Below are 12,473 nucleotides of genomic sequence, written 5' to 3' on the forward strand. Positions count from 1 at the left end.
TGATTACTTGAGACTGGGAGATGGGAAAGCTCTGTCTGTACCTGAGATGAAAATATGAAAATTATGGGTACTTTGAAGATAAGGAATGTGGTTCATCTTCAAATATCCTACAGCATCTAGAACTATGTGTTTTAAAAACAATTATTTATTTTTATTTTTGTTCCTCTGTTGCTGAGGACAGAACTCAGGTCCTTGAGTGTGTGTGGCGTAGTAACATATCTTGCACTAAGTAGGTGCTCAATAAACACATAGTTGATAAGCAAAAAGTACAGAGAGTTGAGGCAGGCAAGGCAACTTTTGGAAATCACCCCCATGTCTCCAGTTCCCAGTTTCCTCCATAGAACTCCTGGAGTTTGTCCTTGGCTTGTAATGGTAATAATGAACATCGCTAAACATTATCCGTATTACCCAGTTAACTGTCACAGCTGTTAGTTAATTCATTTAATTTTTGCAATGTTGAGCATCGGACTATGATTTTGCACGTTAGGCAGTTGGGAGGAGCCACACCCCAGCCCTCTTTTAGCTTTCTTTCTTTTTGTGTTGTTATCATTAAGACAAGAGTCTCGCTACCTCCAGCAATCCTCCTGTTTCAACTTCGAAGGTGCTGGGATTACAGGTGCATTACTCCTTCTGGCTCTGAGGAAACATTTTTAGGGAAGGTTAGATTACAAAGACAAGAATGGCTAGAGAGTGCCTGCAGAAGGGCTGCTCAGACACGACAGGGAGAAGGAGCTGTGGGGATGGAGTTGTCCCTACCCAGCCTTCACTGAGAGAGTAGGGGTGTGGCAGTGATGTAAGCCTCACTGCTGTAACTGTGAATGTCCACTTGGGGCAGCTAGTCCACCAGAGAAAAATGAGCAGAGACAAATTCCCCATCAAGAGGCAGGAAAGAGGCCCCAGAGGGACCCTCCGAGGGGATGTCGGCAGAGACATATGAGAGTTTCCAATTCCTCAGCCTCTCAGATGGTGAGTCTCTTGTAGGCTTTCCAGACTGAAGCCTTTCAGAGGTCTCCAAATGAGGCATGTAGAAGAGTCCCCGATTGAGACAGGAAACACAGGGGCCCCCCAGCATGGAAGACTGTCCAGACGCATTCTCTGATTCCAGAGTAAGGAAGGGAATTTTGACGCTAGACCCATGTGATCCTTTCACTAACTCCTCTGCCCTTCCACTTGTCTCTGCTTCCCCATGGCTTTAGGTCCTAGGTCCTGGGCAGGTAGGAAGGCTAGCTGGGTTGGTCACAGTCCCTGGAAGTACAGTTCAGGTTCCCCCTGGAATGCCTGGGTAGTAGTTTGGAGGGCTGGTATTGAGATGTCGCTCAGGGAGGGGGTAGGATTTTGAGGGAGGGAGGAGGTGGCAGTGTAACCAGTTTGGAGAGGTTGTTACCTGCCAGGTCACTCCTTTGAGCCTGGGCTGCTGCAGGGAGCTGGCAGGTCTTCAGGTGAAGGCTCAGTGTGGTTTCCAATACCAGGACACGCTCCTCGGGCCTCTCCTTCCAACCTTTCACGTCTAGGCGGTGAGGACTGAGAAAAGCTTGCTTCTAGGTTTCAGCAGGCCAGAGCGTTCCTAGTCAGACTAGCTCTAGTTGGGAGGGAGAGGGGAAGAGGGATGTCAAAACACAGAGATCCACGGGCCTCTTTCAGGCTCCTCCTTCCATAAACTCACCCTGAGCCGCCCTTGCTTCTCCCTCTGCTCCCCTGCCTCATAGCTGCCTCAGGTTCTCACTCTCCCAAGTAAGATCCCCTCTGCAGCCCCTAGCTCTCCTTTCTCCTCTTCCTGGAACTCTGTAAGGTGTTTTTGTGCCAGGGGCATCTCATACCCAGCCCTCCACAGCTTCCTCCTCATGGTAGGGGTGGGAACTGACTCTAGAACTGCAGAGGGTGGGGCTCATAAAGCTGGCTTCCAGCCCAGGAGGCTGCAATAACTGGGGTGGCTGAGGGATAAGGCCCTGGCCCTGCCCCCCAGCCTCCCCTCCCTTCCCCCAGGTATAAGAGCTGAGCTCAGGTGAGCTGGCTCCTCCATCCTGTCTCCCAGCTGCCAGCAGGTAAGAAAGCTCAGCGCCTTCAACCTAGAAGGGCTGTCCTGCTTCAGGGAGCACCCCATGACTCTCTTGCCCAAGTCTTACAGGGGTAGCTGGAGGAGGTGGGAAGGAATGGAGGTGAGGTGAGGCCCAGGGGGATTCCCTCTGAGTGGGTTGGCTTGGGGGCTGTGGCCTTAGTTCCTGGAGTTTTGGCAGGAATTGTATCAATGTGGAGTACACTCCAGTCCCTTCGGTGAAGATATATGTTGGGTGGAGCCAAGGGTAGTCATGAAAAAAATAGAATGAGCTCTCCTCTCACCTTAGGCCTCCCCCTCCTCTAGGCAGATCATGATCCATCAGCTCCTGTGGGGCAGGCTCTAGGACAGACGACAAAACTCAACTCACAGAAGGACCAGTGTACCGGGAACAATGGGACAGTGTCGGTCAGCCAATGCTGAGGTGGGCCCATTCATCTGGCCTGTCTTTCTGTTCTTATAGTCTCCTCTTCTGTTGTGAGGGTTTGTGCCCCCCCGCCCCCTGAATTCTGATCTTTCCCTAGGCCTTGGCCTGTAACATTGCCAGCCCCAAATCCCCTCCCCTGTGCCTACACAGGGTGATGCAAATGACTTTCTTCTGGAAATAGGATGTCTGGGCACAAGCTAGGGCTTGCCCTGCCTGAGATCGGGGGTGGTAGGGCTTGCCTAATCAGTGGCTTAGGGCAGAGGCCACTGTGCCCTAGACTCTGTAGTGGAGGAGAAAAGGGCTTTGTAGAGTGGGTGGGTCCTCCTGATGTGGGTTGTGTCTCCTATCTTCAGGACGCCCAAGAACTCAGCGATGTAGAGAGGGCCATTGAGACGCTCATCAAGAACTTCCATAACTACTCTGTGGAGGGTAAAAAGGAAACCCTGACCCCTGCTGAACTTCGAGACCTGGTTACCCAGCAGCTGCCACACCTCATGCCGGTATTGAGGGAATGAACCCCCCCCCCCCCCATAGCCCTGACTTCCCAAGCTAGAGTATCACCCACCACACTGGCACTGGGAACCCCTTACCTTTCCCCTCTTGGGGATACCTGGTAGGCTCCTCTCCTACTACTTGCCCCCGGCCAGGGTGGGGCAGGCAGATCCGGAAGTGCTGCCTCGCTGAGTTTTGATGTCTTTCCTGTCCTCAGAGCAACTGTGGGCTAGAAGAGAAAATTGCCAGCCTGGGCAACTGTAATGACTCGAAACTGGAGTTTGGAAGCTTCTGGGAGTTGATTGGAGAAGCAGCTAAGAGTGTGAAGATGGAGAGACCTGTGGCTCGGAGCTGAGGACATCTACTTGGAACTTGTTGGGGGTGTTGGGGGGAAGGGATTTTAGAGGCTCTGGAAATAAAACTTCTCTCAACCCCCATCACCCCCTTCTCCAACATGTACCTCTCATCTCTGCAATGTTCAGGTTTAGGACAGGCTTCTCTGTGGGCTCTGTGGAGCTCCTGGGTCCAGAAGTTCTCATCTCAAGGACGCTCAGGGGGTGGGTTGGGGCCTGAGAGGATATGTGGGGATCCTGGAAGGGTAAGAGCCAAGCAATTTGCTAGTGCGGGAAGGGCAGAAAGGAACTGGGCTATGGGAAGTGATAGGAAGAGTGGGGCTGGGAAAGCTGGCTGTGTATTTGGTCCTGAAAAGGGTGTCTGGGAAATACCCCCATCTAATCTTGTCCAACCTAAACTGTAGTTGTCTGCCCTGGGCTATCCTCGCTGCTTCCAGCTCTGCCCCATCCTCCTTCCAGTGTCTGTCCTTGAGTAGGGGCAGGAGAAATAGGAGCAGAGTTGTAAAAGAGGCTGAGGAGGGCATGACTTCGGGGTGAGAGGGCCAGCTAGATGCTTGAGCATATGTGGATGATAGTTATTTTATATCATTTGATTAATAAAAATACTGGAAAATGTAAAATGAGTTGTCTTGACTCTTTATTCCTCTTCTCTGCCCAGTATTCAGAGTCCAGGGATGTGGGGTTCTTTGGGACAGTGGTGGAGTCATTGGTTGGTGAGGGATAAGAGGATGGAGTGGTTGGCAGTGGAAGAGACTAGGTATTCACATCGCTCCATGGACTTGGATTGAGGGTGGTCCCAGCCCTAAAAGCTACACAAGGTATGCCTCTCAGAGAGACAGGTTCCTCCTTGCCTATCCAGGGCTGGTCCTCTGATAGATGATAAAAATGCATGCATGCATACCCGGCGAAAGGGATGAACCATGTGTCCTGGGGCAGAGTTGACTAATGTCAAGGGAAATAGATATTTAGAAACAGGTTGAGTGGCTGAAGTTTGGATCCTAACTCTGCCACTTACAGCTTGCACTCTGGGAACTCTCTTATAGTACGTTCATCATGGGGATGGTGACTAGTTCTCTCATAGTAGGAGGATGTGACCTATCACACGGAATATTTACCAGAAAGCCAGACGGATGAATGAATAGACCAGGCCATGAGAGGAAAGAGAGGGATTGAGACCAAGATCAAGAGAGGGGCTAGAGAGAGGACAAAGAGGAAGTGAGAAAGTGTGTGACCCAAATGGCCCAGTTATATAGGAATCAGGAGTTGGAGGAAGAGAAAGAAGCTCAGAGGCTGGAGAGGTTTAGGTTAGGCAGGACTTTGTACCAGGCGAAGCTCAGAGAGCCTGGTTTAGGCAGGCTGAGTGGGCACCACAGCTGGTATCTGTCCAGTGTTTTCTTTGACATTCTAACCATTTGTTGGCGATAAGGGGCAACACAATCTCTTCTGTGACTGTTTCTTAGCTAAAATTGGGGCATTTCTTTTTTTGTCACAGGCGCAAGAAGGCTAGAATGTTGGTCAAAGGTTGGGAAGAGGGAAGAGTGCAGGTTGGGGGACATCTGTTTCCCTTACTGCCCCTGTTCTGAGGGACCACCTGGGCTTAGCCTTCTTGGAGAAGTCTAGGATGCAGGTTCTAAGGAACATTTGGAGCTGGTACATTGAAGGCAGTTTTAGAGCAGTTTGCACTCTTCTGCCGACTGGAAATTTGTGGGTACAGATATAGACTAGAGACAGAAGGCACAGTTAAGGAGCTTAGGAGAAAATGTTTATCATGGCCGTGTATTTGAAACTTCCAGGGGCTTGAGAGATGGCTCAGTGGTTAAGAGCACTGACTGCTCTTCCAAAGGTCCTGAGTTCAATTCCCAACAACCACATGGTGGCTCACAACCATCTGTAATGGGATCTGATTCCTCTTCTGGTGTCTGTAGAAAGCAACAGTGTACTCACATTAAATAAATAAATCATTAAAAAAAAAAAAAAAAAGAAACTTCCAAGCTTGTGGTCCTGGTAGTTTCAGGGAGTGGGGACTGGAGAGTCCCAAGACCAGGGGTGAGGGAGAGATGACACCTTCAGGAACAGGCAGATAGGAAGATTTAGGCTGTTGATTGACAGGAGTACTTATCTGGAGTCCATTTGACTTGTGAGAGAGAGATCCAAGTCTCATGACTCCCTGAAGCTTACTAGAAAATTTTAAGTAGACCAGGCTGTGAAAGACCTCCGAAGGGAGACCCTCACTCAAATCTCAGGAGAGGCACGCACCCAATGAGGCACCGAGACCAGACTTGCTGCAATCGCATGAGGAAGTTTATTGAAAGTGAAAGAGTGAGATCTCAGGCCAGCATGCTGGGGTCGAGACTCATACACCACGCAGGGGTAGAGGAGTTCGACCCTGGCCTGAACTTGTAACAGGCTTATAAAGGCAAAAATCACAAAGGAAGGGGAGGACAGGCAGAATGAGGAAATTCAAAGGGGAAGAATCATACATTTTTTTATCAGTACACCCCCAGGCACACCTAGGGCATTGGAACATTCCACAGAGGTCATCCGGACCTTCTGTGGTATTTTGGGAACTCAAATCTCAAGAAAGTGGGATTTCCTGGGTGGGATTTCCTGGGAGCGGCAGAGGAAATCCCTAGGGCAAGGAATCAGTGTCCTTTGACAACCTTTTACTCTTCAGCTGGCTCTCCAGATCTCATAGAGATCAACCTGCCTCTGCCTCCCTAGTGCTGGGATTAGAGGTGAGGGCCACCATTGCCTGACTGGAAGTCTTAATAGAACACTAGTGCAGAGAGAAAAAGAAGTCTGAAACGTTTCTCATTTTTCACACACCTCACATCGCTTTCTTAGACCTTTACACATTGCTTCTAGGCACCTTAAAAACACCTTCATAGAACTCACAACTCAAGCTTCATAGCCTCAGACCTTTACAGTGTGCATTTACAAGCCTTAAGTTACTTTCTGAGGCCCTCACAACTCACATCAACTTCAAACCTTTTCCTTCCATCCAGTCATTTTACCCTAAGACACAGGTGGTTGATTACTGAGAGCAGTCACTGAAAAACAGGTTCCTTTAAATAAAGGAGTAGTAAAAAGTTACGTTGAAACCTGTTTTGTGAGTCTATCTTATTCAGTGTGAAGTTGGCCAACAAGGTATCTGTGTCTCTGTGTGTGTCTGCCTTTCTCAGCAGGAGACCTAGTAGCTCTAGAAACAAGAGAGACCTGATTTGACATATATTATTTGACATATATGAAGTGCACTGACCAAGCAGCTGCAGCTGGCCACGGGCAAGGAGCTGGTTTGCTTGCTGCTGTTAACACAGAGCTATAGTTAGTCATCAACACCATCAGAGATTTGAGAAGAGGGATACATTATAGCAGAGAGTATAATCCAAATGACCCCTATGTATCAATTAGAACAACAGAGACTTACTGGCTACCTAGATGGTTACCCTAGGCTCCCTCTGTGATCTCAATGGTGGGTTGGAGGTAGAAGAAGTTGGCCTTTGCTGTCACACAGGACAACAGTAAATCTCTAGCTGCCACACAGGACAGTATTGGCCTTTAGCTGCCAGACTCAGAAGGTCTGAGAGATTTTTCTGTGGAGGAGGAACTTAGGGAAACTGACATACTTGGACAGGGCAGAGTAGGACAGCCAACCCAACAGTGCCCACAGTGTGGGCAGAGCTGTGATGCAGCTCTTTCGCCAGGGGTTAGCCTAAAGCACTTTGCTTGTTTTTTAGTTACTTGCTTTTGGCTTAACCTCAAAAAAAAAAAAAAAAAAAAAAAAGAATACAGGATGCTTAACAGAGCTTATCCTGGTAAATAAATCACATTTGTATTTAGTATGACTACACACATGAAAGAATTTAATCATTATATAAGGTGGCTGACCATTAACCTGCATATCTTAATTATCTTTAAGAGTTTACAGGTTGGTAACTTTAAAAACACATTTATCTTAGTTTTATGAACAATAGTATTTTTCTGCATGTCTGTCTGTATGAGGGTAGTTGTGAGCTGCTGTGGTTGCTGGGAATTGAACCTCGGTAGAGCAACCAGTACTCTTAACCATTGAGCCATCTTTCCAGCCCATGTTAGTACCATTTATAAAATTAGGATTTTATAAATTTATCCCTGTTAAATTTGAGCCTTAAAACTTGGAGTTGAAGAGTTAATTGAACATTTTGTAGCAGCAACATAAAACTTTAAACCATAAGTGAAGTCAACAGAGATTGGGAACTTTGTAAGACCCTAAACACTCCACAGAGGTATTTGGAACCTTATTTTTTTGATATTTTTTATAGTGAATGATTACAGGATATCATAGGAATTTGTTAGACTCAGTTTATCCAAGTAGCTAAAGCTTAGCAAAGACAAAGAAGATCACCTTTAAACCAGTTACTGTTAACCTGAGTAGACCTCAGGAATTTAAGATTTTATTTATTTTATGTATGTGAGTATACTGTTGCTGCCTTCAGACACACCAGAAGAGGGCATCAAACCCTGTGAGCCACCATATGGTTGCTGGGAATTGAACTCAGGACCTCTGGAAGAGCAGTCAGTGTTCTTAACTGCTGAGCCATCTCTCCAGCCTAGACCTTAGGAATTTATAAGCCTTATTTATCATATATATATATATATATATATATATATATATATATATATATATATATATATATATATATATATATATATATATATATATATATATAATTTTTAGACATGCTGTTTAATATTTAAATGTTCTAGAAGCCTAGTGTTAAACAGTTGGCTAAGATGAGTGGTTAGAAATACATCCCTAAGATAGTTTCTATTAACCTGAGTAGACTTTTATAACCTTAGGAACTTATCATCATACAAAAGTTCACTCTAATCCAAAATGTTTTGGAGACCAGTTGTTGTTTTCTTAGTCTAATAGAAGATAACAGTGATAAGTAAGGTACTCAGTAGGTCTAAGAAGTTTCATGATAGTTGTCTTAGTCGATGCATTCCATGTGGTCACCTTATTCAAGATGGTGGTGAAGTTACATTGCATGTACTCTCTTTTAACCTTAGTAAAGATGGCTGCCAGTAAAGATGGTTTTTGCATCCTTATGAGGTCATCAGCTAAGATGGAAGTGAACTACATGGTTGCTATTTAAAAATACTAATTTTTCTAATAGATCTACTTTTTCAAAACAAGAGTTGAATCCAAGTACATATACAGTATATTCTAAACAAGAATTGAATCATGTATGTCTTAGGGTTTTACTGTTGTGAACAGACACCATGACCATGGCAACTCTCATGAAGGACAACATTTAATTGGGGCTGGCATACAGGTTTAGAGGCTCAGTCCATTATCATTATGGCAGGAGCATGGCAGCATCTAGGTAGGCATGGTGCTGGAGGAGCTGAGAGTTCTACCTCTTGTTCCGAAGGCAGCTAGGAGAAGACTGGCTCCCGTGCAGCTAGGATGAGGGTCTTAAAGCCCACACCTACAGTGACACACTTCTTCCAACAAGGTCACACCTCCAAATAGTGCCATACCCTGGGCCAAGCATATTCAAACTACCACTGTGTATGTGTATGTGTATATGTATATATGTACATATATGTGTATATATGTATCTATCTATATGTTTTAGCAAATTTAAATGACCTATGTATGGATTTTTTAACTATAAGCCTTTTGTTATTAGTTTCAAGTGAAATTTTTACAGATTTAAAAAAGCTTTTTATTGATTCTTTGTAAATTTCACATCATTTACTCCAGTCCTAGTCATCTCCTGGTTTCTTAGTATCCACCCTTCACCCTGGCAACATCCCCCCTAAAAAGACAAAATGAAGGAAGCTGTAGTGTTGTCACACAGTATATAGCCTTTTGTCATTGTTACAGATAATTTTTTTACCATAATCAATGAACTTACAAACTCTGACATAGTTTATAGCATAATTTCAAGAGTTTCTTTTTCTTTTTTTCTTTTCTTTTCTTTTCTTTCTTTCTTTCTTTTTTTTTTTTTTGTGAGCAAAGGGCAAAGAAATAGTAGAGATAAAAGGTTTTTTTTTTTTTTTAATGGAAAGTAGAAAAACCTTAGAGGTGAGAGACTTCTGGAGGCAGAGAGCAGAGAAATGTAGATATAAGCACTGTCATTGCTGTGTCTGCAGTGGTGGATGTTGTAACCATATGAGAGGGTTTGGAAAACAAGCGTGCCAGCTTGGGGCCATGGAGTGAACTGTACTGAGGCCAAGCTGTTCTTAGTAAGAAAGGAGGTTTTAATAAAATCTCCGAGTGAAAGGAAGAAGAAATAAAGGGTCATATAAGACGAAAGCTAGAGGCCCAGAAGGATTTAAGGAAGCAGTGGGATTTCCTGGAAGGAGAAGAGAGACGTCTAGAAGGGACAAAGGTCACAAACAGGACCACTGCCTAAGGGAGGATTCCAACAGACTGTAAGGAAGAAGGGTAGGGGTTGCAGGTGAGGTCTCTGAGAGGACTCAGGATGATGTAACAGGTTCTGAGAGAGCCTGTCACAGGCTTTAATATGTTAATAGGCACTCCAGTTAGCCATTTATCAGGTGTGTGTGTGTGGGGGGGATGGGTACGAGAATGTTTTTTGGTACCTGACAGAAGTCACCATGAGAGTGGGCCAAAGGGTCCTCTCTGTTGGACTGCAGCCTTCTGTAAGGAGGTCAAGCTGGCCAGTTTTCTTGGGTACCTGCAGGAGAGTTGTGTACAGGGTTAGGTGCATCTGCTGTGCAGGAGGGCCTTAGGGATGAATCCCTGAGCTTAGGGTGGCTGACGTTTGCTTTTGTCAACAGAAATCAGGTGTTAGACTCCTTAATCCCGACAGCAGGGAACTCCTGTGGCCAGAGAATCTAACTGAACTTGTCTTTGGTGGGGGTTACCCTGAAACCTGGCTCTTAGTGACCTAGGTGAGAGAGAAGCAGGTGACGAGCTTTCTTTTTCTCTCCTCTGCCTTGTTGGATTCTGCTCAGAGCCTGTGGGTTTAGGAGGGTGGGGTTGGGGGACTGCCAGCTTCTACCACTCCCTCTAGGGTGAGGGTAGAGGGGTGTTTAAAAAAAAAAGGTGTGTATCCCTTTAACAAGGGCCCAACCCCAGGGCCAAGTCAAGAGTTCAGTCACTACCTTCCCACAGCCAGCTCAGCCAGGCAAGGCCGGGAGGGAGTGGGACAGATTCTGGGAGTGTAGTGGGGAGGAGTCCTGGCTCTGCTGAGCAGGAGCTGCTTGGCTGTCAGTGCCAGAGCCCAGGCCTCAGAGCCTTGCTGGAGGAGGTGGACTCTCGGAGGAGGCAGGTGAGCACCCCAGGCCCAGCTGGGGAGGTCTGGGGCTGCTGTAGGGACTCTGAAGCCTTGGGGGTGGGGGTCAAAAGGGAGCCTGAGGAGAGGTGCCTACCAGAAACAGGGCAGGAAGATTTTGGTAACCATTAACTCTCCCCAAAGGCTAGTTAAGGTGTGAGCAGCCCCCGTGGCTTTGTGAAACCTGTAGAGGAGAGCAGGACCCTCTCCCTGGCCAAGCAGCCGACCTGGCTCATCTCCAGGGGCTGGGACATTGGGCAGAACATTCCAGGGCCTTGTCCACAGCTGTTGCGTCCTCTCTAAACGGAACAGGGCGGAGAGTGTGTTTGGTGGGCGTTGGGGGCTGACAGACTCTAGACACAGGCCACACTGGTCTGTGGTAGCTGTGACCTGGGGAAAAGATGGTTTTCAGGAGGAACTGGAGAGGGCCCAGAGCCTAAGAAGTCAGGAAAGGGAGGCAGGGACCAAGGTGGAGTCTCTTCCACCTGGGGCACAGGCAGAACTGGGATGCAGGCCTCATTTGCTCTGGGTGGTGTTCCTTGGGAGTGGCCCGGGGAAGCCTGTGAGGGCCCCTGGATGGGGGAGAGGGAAAGAGAAAGGAGTGGAGCTTCAGACTGGCAGCCTTTCCACTCTAGAACCTAGGCAGGTCCCAGCTTGACTGGCTTTGCCTGACAGAGCCACCTGCACTGTAGGAGTGTTTGCCTGCCCAGCCCAGTTGAGGTGGGGGCAAGGACAGGGGTGATGGGTGCTAAGGTGGGCTCAGCCTCTACTCAGGAGAGGAGCCTTGAATGTTGGAGAGGCCTGGGGTAGAGAGGTAGGGATGTGTGTGTGTGTGTGTGTGTGTGTGTATGTACAACATCCAGTCACAACATTATGAATTTGGGGGGAAAAATTCGAAGGACTTCATGCTTCAGCAGAAGTTGGCTGAAGATAAATGGGGTACTTAAGCAGATCAGGACTGGCAGAGTTGATGTATGTTGATATATGGATATGATGTCATGCGTCCTGTGAGGGTACAGAGGTAAGAGCACCTCTGTGAACCATTAGCCTCCAACACTGGGAAAAGAGTATGAGGGGGGCAGAGAGTCTTGCAGATAGAGATTACGGCCCAGTTCAGTTACTTAACCTGCCCTGGTATATTGATAGCAGTTGGGGGGCAGTGAGTTAATGAAGAAGGGGATGGTTGAATGAATGAGAGCATGAATGTATTGCTGAATGGCTGAGTGAATGGATGGAAGTAATGAATGAGGCCGTTGGTGAGTGAGTAAACCAATGGGAAAAGGATGAGTGAATCTGAGGTCCATGAGAGGAGCACAGAGAACGCCAGTTAAAACTGAAGGGCTTTGGGGAAGACCCCAAGGACAAGAGACGAGTGTGGACGTATTCAACGTTTGGGAATAAGTAACCACTTAAGCGTACATGAGGTGAACCTTGGAGAGAGTGGCGGACATTCAGAGCTCCAGACCAAGGTGGACTGAGGGATCTTAGAAAGGCGTGGGGACCAGACTTGGGGGAGGGAGGGTGGGGCTGGAGTGGCTGAGATCCAGGGGCATGGTCAGAGCAATTTAGGCTTTTGGAAAAGTCAGCAAGCCAGGCTCAGGTGGGCGGGGGTGGGGGGATGGGGGAGGAGAGCCTCCAGGTTGCTCAATGATGAATCAGTCCAGCAGACTAAGAGAACATTGGAGGAAGGGTGGGGCCTAAGGTGAAAGGCCCCTTTAGGGGAAGGCCCTTTGAAGTGATTCCTTATATCTGCTTTTTAGGAAGGCTTCACTGTACACTGGTATCCCCTGTCCTCGTAACCCCCAACTCTCATTCCAGGACTTGCCTGTGAAACTACCCCCAGGATAGGCCTGCCT

The 12,473-nt window shown here is 47.3% G+C and overlaps 2 protein-coding genes across 2 annotated transcripts in view; both read left to right on the plus strand.

The window, feature by feature from the left end:
- The first annotated feature begins 2,027 nt into the window (after positions 1–2,027).
- On the plus strand, positions 2,028–3,920 carry S100A14 (S100 calcium binding protein A14). Its single transcript, XM_080915669.1, has 4 exons — positions 2,028–2,042; positions 2,360–2,477; positions 2,834–2,980; positions 3,190–3,920. Exons 2-4 carry the CDS (start codon positions 2,448–2,450, stop codon positions 3,325–3,327), a joined length of 315 nt encoding a protein of 104 aa, XP_080771795.1. The 5' UTR covers positions 2,028–2,042; positions 2,360–2,447; the 3' UTR covers positions 3,328–3,920.
- A 6,571-nt stretch (positions 3,921–10,491) lies between these two features.
- S100A16 (S100 calcium binding protein A16) overlaps positions 10,492–12,473 on the plus strand; it is a 6,311-nt gene continuing 4,329 nt past the window's right edge. Inside the window, exon 1 of the mRNA XM_080916100.1 lies at positions 10,492–10,614. The gene's annotated coding sequence lies outside the window, so the exon portion shown is untranslated. The remainder of the gene's footprint in view (positions 10,615–12,473) is intronic.

The sequence above is a fragment of the Micromys minutus genome, assembly GCF_963924665.1.
Source record: "Micromys minutus genome assembly, chromosome: 4".
NCBI lineage: Eukaryota > Metazoa > Chordata > Mammalia > Rodentia > Muridae > Micromys > Micromys minutus.

Bases quoted from the DNA above. Each gene is read 5' to 3' on its own strand.
- S100A14 (XM_080915669.1), top strand. From the start codon at position 2,448: ATGGGACAGTGTCGGTCAGCCAATGCTGAG. The intron at 2,478-2,833 runs GTGGGCCCATTC...TCCTATCTTCAG, and splicing joins GTCGGTCAGCCAATGCTGAG to GACGCCCAAGAACTCAGCGA. The intron at 2,981-3,189 runs GTATTGAGGGAA...TCCTGTCCTCAG, and splicing joins AGCTGCCACACCTCATGCCG to AGCAACTGTGGGCTAGAAGA.